Source organism: Apium graveolens, chromosome 6, assembly GCF_009905375.1.
Source record: "Apium graveolens cultivar Ventura chromosome 6, ASM990537v1, whole genome shotgun sequence".
Lineage (NCBI taxonomy): Eukaryota > Viridiplantae > Streptophyta > Magnoliopsida > Apiales > Apiaceae > Apium > Apium graveolens.
This window is the reverse complement of record NC_133652.1, coordinates 4,137,074-4,149,896: the sequence shown is the minus strand read 5'-3', so window position 1 is coordinate 4,149,896 and position 12,823 is coordinate 4,137,074. Positions and strand designations below refer to the sequence as shown.

The following is a 12,823-nucleotide window of genomic DNA, read 5'->3' as shown; positions in this document are numbered from 1 at the left end:
GAAAATTGGGCATTAGGTTGGGCAAATTACACGAGGTTTTGACATTTTATAGTGTAATATTTTAAGGATTCTCCTGAAGTCATCCTCAGGGCCAGCAATTCCCTAAGGCTAACCATTCCAAACGCCCTATTATTCATCAATTTATAATAGAATCAAATTAGAAATGTGGATTGTGTGAACTTTATGATTTAATGTTAATAATGTAGGGACTGGGAGTTGAAGTCTTTAACCAAGGTAACACAAGAAGTACACTTGCATAATTTAGGTAGAGATAGAATAGCAAAATATATTACAAGCACAGTCAGTATATGTTCATCCTTGTAAAACTGACCTCCATGGGATGATACTAGCATATTTTTTCGATACTCTTATATTCAGTAATTTCACATGTTACTTATAACATGGCACAAGAAAGCACCCCCCCCCCCATCATCCGATTGAAAAAAAAACGTGGAACAAATCTCCGAGTGACAAACCTTTTTAAGGAGATCAAGACAAAATATGGGAGGTGCTGATATCTTCTTCTGTATCTGTAATGGCGGTGAAATCATTGCTGCTGCCACTAGTGGAACTGTTTACATCAATGATGGTTGGTTGAGGACACTTCACAGGTGAAGTTAAAAGATCAGTGCTATCACTTTTTGGTTCAAATGCTGCAGGAGTTGCATTAAAAGTTTCAGCTTCTGAGGATGACTTGCATCTTTTTGACCCTCTATGCATGTGGATTTCACAATACTTGTGCTGACGAATAGCTTCGTTACTGCACTGCCATCTTTTGCCGTCAGTTCTCCTGCATCTTCGTGGCTCCTCTGCTATGACATCACGGTGGTCACAAACTATGTTACAAGTGTGACAAAAAGTGTGACAAAAAGTTAAATCATACATATTAGTTTTATACCAAATTCTTATTAAGTAAAAACATAAATTGATTCCAAACCCATACTTTTTGGAAGCTAAATAGGCCTACAGCAGATGGGCAAACATGAGATTAGACGGTGGCAGGTTAGCAGTTATTAGCATGGTCAAAAGGAAAAACAAGTAGATTTTTTAAGATACTTATATCTTTAAGGTGCTATAATGACAATTGATATATTCACATTGGATGGGATCTAAGTCCATCCAGAAATATTTATTTTTTTAAAAAAGCTAGCGCATCATTAAAATCTAAATATTCTTTAAATTGAACAGGGGGAAGAGAATCGGAGAGGAGGAATACTGAGTAAGTCACATGCATAAATTTTAAGCCTTACTAGTATCACCGTTAACAACACTCTTTGTAGAGATGCTATGTTCTGGAGTCATGGGGCCACCACTCTTGCTGCTTTCCTTGTTCTTTTCTTTGATATGATCAGAACCAGCCACCGCATCATTAAGATCGTCATCATTCTCTTTGCTGATTATGTTGACACTGTCAGTAATAAGAAATATAATGGTTGTGACCATGGAGATATCTTGATAAAAATGTTATTTTTTATTGCTATTATTCTGATTGCAGGAATTGACGGTGGCTGACCTGGAAGATTTGTCATTCTCTTCATGCACACTGTTGGTTTTAATTTTACCAGTAGCAGAAGTCGTAATAGCTGTAGCAGTGCAAGTTAAACCTTTACTTTCACTAAGAGATGGGATCTTGTTTTGCTGATCTTCTTGGAAGGGAGTGGGAAATTTGACGCTTGTCTCATCAGGGTTATGAGAGGTTATCTTTTGACTGGTCTTTCTGGAAAAAGTAATTGTTGGTTTATTAGAACTAGGATTCGTTATGGTAGGTGTACTAAGCTGTGAAGTAACTTTAGAAGTTTCCACATGCTTTCTTGAACGGCCTCTGTGGATATGTCTCTCACAGTACTTTGTATTAGGAAGCACATCTTTACGGCACCTCCACTTGTAGCCATCAGTTCTTCTACATCTCCCTGGTTCAGGATCCATTAAGCTCTTGTAACTAATCCCCTGAGGAAAGAACTCTGTGACAGATATAAAATTAGATAATATTTTAGATTGAACCTTCCAGATTTAAAGAACAAGAAAAATTGAGAACATCTGTAATAACTTAGTGTTTCTATTGCTTTTCAAACAAAAATTTATCTTGACATGTACTGAATCTGATTCTAGATGCAAGAACTGTATAAATTTCTCAACTATTTAGAGTGACCAAAGGAGAGAAATTGTCGCGCTAGATGGACACAGTTTACTGGCTGACCCCCATTAGTATTTCTAAACATCTTCACTCCATCATTATGCTCCCCCGGCGCAGGCCTAACACGCCTTACGCCTGCGGCGCTTTTGCCAGATGGCCTTTTCCAGTAGTGCTGTCCTCCCCGCTGGCTGTACATGCGGAATTAAAGAATGAGTGAAACTATCAGTCAATCCCAATATTCTATCCCATGAATCCACCAACCCGAATATTAAAAGTTGGAAGTAACCCAATCCTAAAAAATCGTCTTGTTGGATAATTACATCAACTAAAAACTCTGTAAAGGCAATGATGTTGTTGGCCACCCGCATAATGTTCATGATCAAACTACTATATTTGCCTAGCTAGGCAGCTTGGCGGTAGCAATAGTAGCTGCCTCTACACTATCCTTTAGAGAGGTGAGATGCAACAATTCGAGTCATATGCAATTACAGAGAAAATTTTCGTCTAAACAACCTTGATAAAGAACTCAATCAAGGATATACATTAGGTGCAGCAACATTAAGCTCATTCCAGGGTTAAAGAGCAAAAAACTTAACATGACTTGTCTTTTCTTTTTAGCTTCCAGAAGACTCGATAAATTAAACACAAGACACACACACACACATTATTGTTGAACCTTGCAAGCTTCAATATCTTCATATCTTCACTCCACTAATATTCCTAAACATCTTCACTCCATCAATATACCTATACTCTTGTTAAGCCTTGCAAGCTTACTTGTTCTGAACTTCAGTAAACATAAGTTGAAGAATGAGTAAAACTATCAGTCAGTCACAATGTTCTATCCTATGAATCCACCACCCCTAAAATTCTAGAATAATTAAATTACAATAATTGGAAGTAACCCAATCCTAAAAACTCAGTGAATTCTTGTTTGATCGTTACATCACCAAAAACCCATCTCTAAAGAGTAAAGACACTAAGATGGCAATCTATTAGCATTCTCAACACATAGGTCATCAACCGAAAAATCTGTACAAGCAATGATATAGTTGGCCAACCTCATAATGTTCATGATCAAACTGTAGTTAGTGGGCTTGGTGGTAACACTATTAGCTGCCTTTACACTCTCGTTTAGAGAGGTGAGACGGAACAATTCGAGTCATATGCAACAACATAGAAAAATTTCCATCTCAACAACCTTATTAAAACACTCAATCAAGCATACACATTCTGTCTAGCACCATTAACCTCGTTCCTAGATTAAAGAGCCGAAAACTCGAGAAACTGAAAACAAGAAACACACACACACATTCTTCTCAACTATCAACCAAATTTTCTCAAAATTTCATGATATCATAAAGATAACCAAGAACTTAAACTGCAAAAAAAAGGAGCAAATTATTGAACACAAGAGACACACACACACATACACACACACATTCTTCTCAACTATCAATCAAATATACATTAAATTTCAAGAAATCATAAGGATAACCAAGAACTGAAACTGCTAAATCAAGCAAATAACTATATATATATGCATATATCAAGAAACCAACTTACAGCTAGAGAAATTGCTGGGAATTTCACTACAACAAGAGCCAAAAACTGAGCTAGCAACACACTTCAAAATGGTACTATCACTTTACTGTCACTTGGTTCTTGAAACCCTTCTGCACAAATCCCAAGATAAACTTTGACTCTTCTTTGACTACTCCATTGCACAAAAGATAACCACCATTTTAATCTCCTTCAATAAAAATCAAATCTTAATTATAACCAAGTAACTAACACATAAAAATAACAAAATAGTAAGATACCTAGTCTTATATTGTTGTATAAAGTGAAAAATTATTGGTGCTTCATTTATGTCTCAGTAAACATGAGTAAGAAAAACTTGTGAGTTGTTGCAGAAAGACTGCAAAATTTGCAGAGGCTAAAGAACAAGTATATGAAAAGAAAAAAACAGCTAAAATTTACACTAAACACTGTTAATGATAAATGATACTCACAACTGTCAGACATGCAGCTGCAGGAAAGCCCATCTGGATTTAGAGGTGTTGATATTATATTAAAATATATGCACTTGTACAGTGTGTGATTAAAGTAATGTTAGAAGTTCTGACTTCTGACATAGCTCAGCCTTGTGAGCTTGTTGCAGGCTGAAGCCACATTTCAAAAGAAATAAAGTTAAATTCATATTTATACTTGAATTTAAATCCATGTACTTCTCAACATCCGAAATTGGAAATTTGTCAATCTATTTTAAAACTCTTATTTAATATAGTTTCGTCCCTTTTTTTAAAAAAATCTGAATAAAAATTCAAATATTAAACTTTTATTTAAAAGAAGAAAATTTAAAAAATAAGTTATGGAACTATATTAGATAAAAGCCTTAAAAGTTAAAATACGCCTTGATCACTCTATTTCAAATGTTAAGAGTAACTTTAACCCAGTCTTTAAGTGTTCCTTAAAAATAATATAAATAAATAGGATCCTAGTTATTTAAATCATTTTAGGGTAGAACAATTAGAGCCGGCAATTTCGTACACGACACGATAACACGACACGAAAACGATACGAAATTAACGGGTTTGGTTTGACATTTTTGGTACACGAACACGAAAGTACAAGGATGAATTTAGTGTCGGTTTTGGGTTTACACTTTGGTACACGACATGAAACGAAAGTACACGAAATAAATAAATATTTAAATAAATTTATCAAAATTATATGAATACATATATCTTACAATAATATTTTACATATAATATTTACAGAATATAGATACAAAATAGATTCAAATTTAAATTTCATAAGACTTGATTGCACTTGAGTCTTTATGACTTATTGACTTAAGACTCGACTAGTAAAAACTTAATATTAAAATATATATTTTATTTATCTTTATTTTTATTATTAATTTTAAATTACATGAAACACGAGACGAAATGAAGGTACACGAACACGAATCCTTAACAGTTCAGGTTTGGGTTAGACATTCATGACACGAAACAAAAAAGTACACGACACGAAAGTATACAAAACGAACGAATTGCCACCTCTAAGAACAACTCCAACAACAATCACTATTTTGGTTTCTTAATATTATTATAATAATAAATTTAAATCAATTTTTTTAAAGAAGAGAGAGAAAAAGATGTGAGGGAAGGAGGATTAAAAAGGAGGAAAATGAATATTTAATTAATGAAAATAAGATAAGAAATGGAGCATCTCCAACACCTTCTTAGTTTATTCCCTAAATTTAATATAAAAATATTGGATCTTAGTAATTTAAGAAATCAATAGTTATTCGCACCTCCAACAACATTCCATATATTCATTCTTATATAATATTTTATCACTAAAAAATATCATTATTACATAAAATGAAGAAAGCGAAAGTGCTTTTTTCTATATATTCCTTATATTTTACTTTAAAACTCCAAATAACTAAACCGTCGGAGTTGATCTAAGAAAGTAAAAGTGGATCTTAAATTTGTAGGGGATTAGTAAGATATGTTGTTGGAGTGCCAATTTGGATTCAATCCTTAAAATTTTAAGAGAGAATTGCATTTTGCACCATTATATTTTGGCCAAAAATCAATTTTGTATACATATTTTCATAAATTGCAGTTTGCATCCCATATTTTGAAATTCGTTTCAAATGCACCTTTTTTGCCAAATTTTGTCAATTTTTTTGCCCAAATTATTGTCTTCAACAACATATATAATCTATTATTGAAGAAAAAAGACGAGATATATTGTCGGAGACAGCAATTTGGGCTAAAAAATTAGGTAAAAAGGGTGAATGTTGAAACAGATTTTAAAGTAGGGGGGATGCAAACTGCAATTTATGAAAATAGGTATACAAAATTGAGTTTTGACCAAATATAAGGGTTGCAAAATGCAATTCTCTCAAATTTTAAATAAAAACCATTATAAGTAAGCTGTTGAATTTGCTCTAATAACCTAGTGGGAATGAGGGAGTATTATTTAATGAGAGACAATTCCTCGTAACAATTTGCCAGAGAGAGCAGTTATGCAATAAACAAGTTTTTAGTGTGCTCAGGAGAAATTATCTTTTTTGCTCCTGTTTATGAACCGCGGATATTATCTGTAGTAGATAATTTCTCCGGACCGCAGACATTAATTATGCGGCTACAAAAACATTTGTTACATAAAGATTCCGGTCAAACTGTTGGAATCGAACTTTCGATTGATCCGGAAACTTGAAGTACTTTTCTTGCGTCTTCTTGATAAACCCGCGCCCCTTTTTAATATGCAATTTTTGGAATATCTTAAAAAGATCGCATGATATTTACTTTTGAGATTATGTAATAAATTATAACTTAGAAGTCTGGTTATAATTTCGGAAATCAGAATTAATAAATTAAGGTTTCGGTTTGTTATTTATCGGAATTTTTTGAAATGAAATAATTTATCGATAATTTATCAACAGTTTACCTAATCAGTCTTATCAACAATTTATCTATCAATCTATCGGAGATTTATCAGCGATTTGAAAGTCGGCCGATTTCGGTTTCCATGCACGGTAATATAAGTAGTTGAAAAATCTTTTAGAAAATATTTAATTATTAATTACATGATTTTTAATTAAAAAGACAAAATTCAACACACAAATACTGAAAGATAAATTTAAGCCCAAAAGCACACTAGGATTGCCTAACACCCACAATGGCATAATTTTATTTATCTGTTTGTCAGATTTGTATGCTAGATGATGGACAATATATAGCCCGTTTAACAGATTTGGTCAAACAAGGTAACAATTTTACTTCACTGGTACATTGATCCCGAAAAGAGCTACACTCCATCATTTTACAAAACCATGTCTTGCAGTCTTGGTGTGTGACCTCCACAACGATCTACTCTCTGGTATCTTCGAAAACTTGACAATCGATATCTGCTACTTGCCTGATCTGTACCGATGTCTCCATGTCTGTAGCTCGTGGCGTGGTGTGGCTAAGAAGTTATTGCGCTCCAGCGCTGGCCTTGTTCCAGGGCTGTTGATTCCATGGGGACAACCTCATAAACTAGTCCTCCCGCCAGCCTAAGCTCTGATACGATGTTAAGTAATCAGCTCATCTAAAACCTTAAGGTGTTAGAGGAAGGTCTCAATATGATCGTATACTTAACATATACAAATACCTTAAGATAACTAGCATTGCTTTTGATGATAGTATCAGTAGCATATTGTCACTCAGTTTACCAACAGATGAAGACCAATGTTCTTTTGCTGATAAGAGAATAATCGCGTATGCTTCTTATGGCGCATGGCTGTTGCACCACTGCCTTCGTGTCTACGGCTTAGTGGCTCTACAAACTTTGTCATGTCAGAAACTTCTCCTAGTGATCCCAAGTGCATCCTTTGCGTCTGGATAAATATTGAAGTTCTTGCCTTCTGTAAACCTTCTGAGGGATGCTCCTCCTCGGTGTTGTCATCATCGTTATGGGCGCTGTCAATAAAACCCGAATCTTCTGAAATTTATGTTTTATCCATGATTTTCCACAAAGAAAACTTTTATCTTTTTCATAATCTTTACAATTCAACAAATGTGATCATAGTTCTAAGCTGAGAATTTTCACCATCATAATATAGCTTGACTGTCTGTACTCACACTACTGCCTGCATGCACTAATTTTATCCAAATAAATATCGATCACTGAACCACTTTCCAGGAACGAAATCAGGATTACTGCAACAATTGAACTTCTGTACCATTACAGGCAAGCAAAACAATGAGAATCATCCCCATTGGAGATATTCTGCACAACTGAACTTGCATACTATTTGACGACTTGGAATGATATTATATCCGAGCTAATCAACTAATTTAAAGTTGAAATATTTCTACCAGATATGAACAAGAGAAAGAAATAGATAAAGGCCATTCAAGGTAGATTATGAACTTGACACTTTGATTATGATGTAATGATAGTGACTATAACTGACTAATCTTGAGACCATCACAAACAGTTCAGGTCAAAAAGCTAAAGGTTAGGGCAAAAAATTGATTAATGGGGCAGTGTTTACGACGAATGAAAGTAGACAGAATCTTAATATGAAGCCAAAGAAAACTTATGAGCTTTTCCTTCTGGAAATTATCTTCATTATCAGTTTCTGCTCAGATAAACTTCAATCACAGAAACTTATCTGCCGATCCACATGCCTCCATCGAATCCTCAACCTCCTAATGGATGTAACCTTGCAGATTCATTTTCCGTATTAATTAACATAAAAATACTAACTGATAGGGGATTAATGCATAACAGAGTGACAAGTCTTGTCCCATTTTCCTCACGAGACAAAGTTGCATTCACAAAATTTTTGAAAGGTTATGCATATCTTCTACTGGGCTACCATTTTACTGCAACACAAAATAACAAAGTAGTAAAATACCACCCTAATAAAAATTGATTTTTATTAAACTTTATCTTTTATTAGTTACTCTACATCTAAGCTTCTATCTCTTTATTGAAAAAAATCATATTTTATTATTGTACAAGTATTAAAATATGGAAGATACCAAATTTTGATACTCGTCCAACACAGATTATTTTTATTATCTGTAAATTTTATTTCCTATTATTTATAAAATTGAAAAATATTTTTCAAGTGAATTTATGAATTATAATTAAGATTTTATTAAATTACATTAAATTACGTAAAATAACATATACTCTATTTGCTTACTCCGTGAGTCCCACCGGATTGTTTTCGTTATTTTTCGGCACGTTTTTCAATACTCGTTTAAAGTATAATTTCATAATATTTTTTAATTCTTTTTTCTGAATAAAAGTTTTAAGTTTAAACTTTTATTCAAAAAAAAATTTAAAAAACATTATGAGACTATACTTTATAGAAGTTTCGAAATGCGTGCAAATAGTGTACGTAAACTTCCGGCGGGACGTAGGGAGTATAATTTAAAAAACTAGTAATTATTAAGTAAACTATTTACACGAATTGACTTATATTCTTTGCGGACTTTATTTTTTTATTAGTAAGTGTTCATCCTAGCGTAAATTTACTTTTAAATTGAAAAAAATATTTTAAAAAAAAATTAAGTAATAGTAAATGATTTTAGTGACATTTCTTAACTTTTAAATTGAAAATCATTAATTTAACGATTGTATTTGTCACTATTCATCACTTCGTTTATTTATTTTCAAGTTGAAAAATATTTTTTAATAGTAAAAAATTTATGGGTTGTATTTAGATTATAAAATAATATTAAATTAAGTATTGTAACATCTATTTACTTTTAAATTATAAAACAAATTTTATCAATAATTAAGTAATATTAAATAAACCATATTAAAAAGGCTAAGTATATGATAATTATCAAATAATGTTAGTTACTATTAAATTATATAAAATAACAAATATTTGGTTCATAAATAATTATACAATTATTTCACAAAAACAAAACTAATATGTTAGAGTTGTATAACAAGTAAAAGCATGAATAACTAGAATCATATTGTGAAATTGCATAATTGATTTTATTCCTTTTGACTACATAATTATTCTTTGCAAATACCAATTTAATATTTGATAATTATATTTTAGTTTGATTTTTGTTTCGCACAAATTATGAGCTTAATTCTCTACAAATACTAATTCGATATTTTTAATTTGCATGTGCTTAACACGAGTTATCAACTATCAACTATCTATATTATTAAACGAAATCATGTTATATTAGAACACATAAGTATCAAATCTTCGTACTCACTATTATTGTATAACTATTTTTAAAATTTTATAAACCTAAATCTCCACTAATAATCTATGTAGACTTTATTTTCATTTTTATTTATATTTGTTTGGGTCCATCCAAGCTTCGAGTTACTTTTAAATAATCATATTATTAAAAACTAACATGTTAGATTTATACTAGACGCATTACTAAAATTATACCGTGAAATTACATGATTACATATGACTTCGATTTCTTTTAAATACATAATTTAATAAATTTATTTATTAAATTTCGATATGCGTTTCACAACGATTATGATGCTTAATTTTATGCAAATAATAACTTGATATCACTTTTAATCTCGGACCCACATAATATATAATTAAAATAATTTGTTTAACATATTTGAAGTAGAAAAAGAATCTAAATTTTGTGCAGGAGAATTTGAATCTATTATATATATAATATTGCAACATATCCTTTTTGGGGAAACATTTAACACGAAATTATTATTTTGCTCCCGTATTTAAATACACAATTTAATAAAGTTTATTTATTAAATTTCGATATGCGTTTCACAACGATTATGATGTTTAATTTTATGCAAATAATAACTTGATATCATTTTTAATCTCGGACCCACATAATATATAATTAAAATAATTTGTTTAACATATTTGAAGTAGAAAATGAATATTGATTTTGTGCAGGAGAATTTGAATCTCTTATCTCTTCTGTATATAATAGCCATAAAAGATGTGGTTCGTGGAAATCGAACTCAGATTATTTTATTCAACTATAAAACCTCTTACCACTACACAATATTATCATATGTGTGCTTTTTATCATACACATAATATGTAAGTGTGCTAAATTAATATTTTATTCAATTTTAAAGATACTTGAATTACGCAAAAAAGAGATAGTTAGTTAAATATTTGTACAGTTAATTTTAAAGAATTGAATTCGAGATATAAAATTAGGCATAGTACATAAATGGATTATTATCTTATTTATTAAAAAAAATTAGTTTGAAAATATATCTCATATATTTTTATCATATTTTTTATTATAAAAAGTAATTAAAATGTATATATATATATATATATTTTTTAAAAATATTGAAAATAAAATCGCTTATATATAAATAATTTATATTGGTATTACATATTTAGATAAACTCGAATTATAATGAGTCAATGCATTTTAGAACTTGGCTCATTGTTCAAAAATACTCGATATTTGACTACATGACCCGGCCGAAAAATATCGTCACATTCTATGTTTAGTAAATTTAAATTACAAGTTCGGCGAGAATATCTTACCAATAATGTGAAATTTTTAATATCTTGTGTTAATATAAATTAATGTGTCTAAGGTCTTTAGAGGATCAAGTCAATTGATTATTTATATTAAAATTACTAACTTTACTGGTAACGTATTATTATTTTTGGGATTTGTCCCGATTTTAAGAATATTTGAAATTTGAAATGAGATTTCACGAGATTTGTTAAAACTATAATGATATACTAAATCGATTTACTTTTCATTTTTCACTTTAAAAAACTAGCTTTTAAAAATGAATTATTTTAGATCAGCAATATTCATTGATCAGGATATTGTACAAATATTTTGAATTATTCAAATAAAAGTTATATCTATAAATATTGTAGTATTTGATTCAATGCATTTTATATTATTTAAGGAAAAAAATATATATTGTTCAGTAATTTGAAGGAATTAACCAGTTCAACTGATATTTATATAACTTTAACGAACTGAAATTTTTTAATTTTAGGAGAATATTATAAAATATTATCAAATTATTATTTTCATATAATGAAAGAAACTTAAAAACAGTTTAAATAACGATATAATTAAAATTTTTCTTTCGAATTCTTGAAAAAAAAATCATGAATATCAATAATAAGTCTTAAAAATATATAATTCATTTTTACGTTACAACCATGATTGATACCCGGTTGCGTAAAAAATAGATATGGATTGTTTGTCAGTGATAATATGAATATCATATATAAATAATAGCAATTTATTTATTACATAAATTTAATTTTTGAATAATTATAAATGCATATTATTTAAGTAATCAATTATCTCACTAGAGGTTAATAATGATTATACATGTACATAAATCAAATATTTAGCATATAAATAACCGAAACCATCTTAATTTACTAAGAGATATAACATACAATAATATATATGCTAACACACACACATACATATAACTTAATTTTATTTTCTTAACAATAGTGTAAATAAAAAATTATCATTTTCCCATACATACATGATACATACATACGTTGAATTTCAAAAATTAATATTTTTCATTAAAATCAACTTTAATATTAACAATAATGTAAATTTTACATTATTGTATATAATGATTGCAAGACATTCTGACTTGTTATGCATTTTTTATCTTTTTAAATTGAGTATGTCAATTGTAACTTAATAGTTAACTCAGTAATAATATAGAGCATTACATATAGTTTATTTAAATAAAATTCAAGATTTTGGTCAACTCTGTATTCAACATGTATGTTAATTTTTAGTTTTTTATTTGTAAACATACTAATGGCATTCTACAGATTAAGTTTAATAGTTTCGTTTTAAACGTACACTAACTACCCTGTTTATATTCATTCATTAAATATAAAATAACAGGTAAGAAAAATATAATATAATAATAGTTAATGGAATATTCACTTCTAAAAGTGAGGAAACATTCAAAACTTTTAATGTTATTGAGGGGGACATGAAACTTGTTGGAGAGAAATTTTATCTCAATTTCTTCAAAATTTGACTCAAGAGCCTATATAATGATATTGTTGGAATTGCTATAAAAATATTATAATTGTGTGGTGTATAAAAAATTTTTAGAAAATGACCCGTGCGTGCACGGGTTATTATGATAGTATATATATAATAGTGGAAC

The 12,823-nt window shown here is 29.9% G+C and overlaps 1 protein-coding gene across 6 annotated transcripts; it reads right to left on the bottom strand.

Annotated features, from left to right (window-relative positions):
* Nucleotides 1-260: 260 nt before the first annotated feature.
* LOC141667404 (growth-regulating factor 9-like) lies at nt 261-4,286 on the bottom strand. 6 transcript variants are annotated; one of them, XM_074473892.1, is made up of 6 exons: nt 4,150-4,286; nt 3,701-3,887; nt 2,137-2,322; nt 1,514-1,961; nt 1,251-1,408; nt 261-836 (listed from the first exon to the last, which is right to left on the bottom strand). In XM_074473892.1, exons 4-6 carry the CDS (start codon nt 1,924-1,926, stop codon nt 490-492), a joined length of 918 nt encoding a protein of 305 aa, XP_074329993.1. In that variant the 5' UTR covers nt 1,927-1,961; nt 2,137-2,322; nt 3,701-3,887; nt 4,150-4,286; the 3' UTR covers nt 261-489. The 6 variants fall into 6 exon arrangements, with proteins under 6 accessions (XP_074329993.1, XP_074329997.1, XP_074329992.1 ...); XM_074473896.1 differs by having other exon boundaries at nt 261-812; XM_074473891.1 differs by having other exon boundaries at nt 261-809.
* Between the last annotated feature and the right edge of the window lie 8,537 nt (nt 4,287-12,823).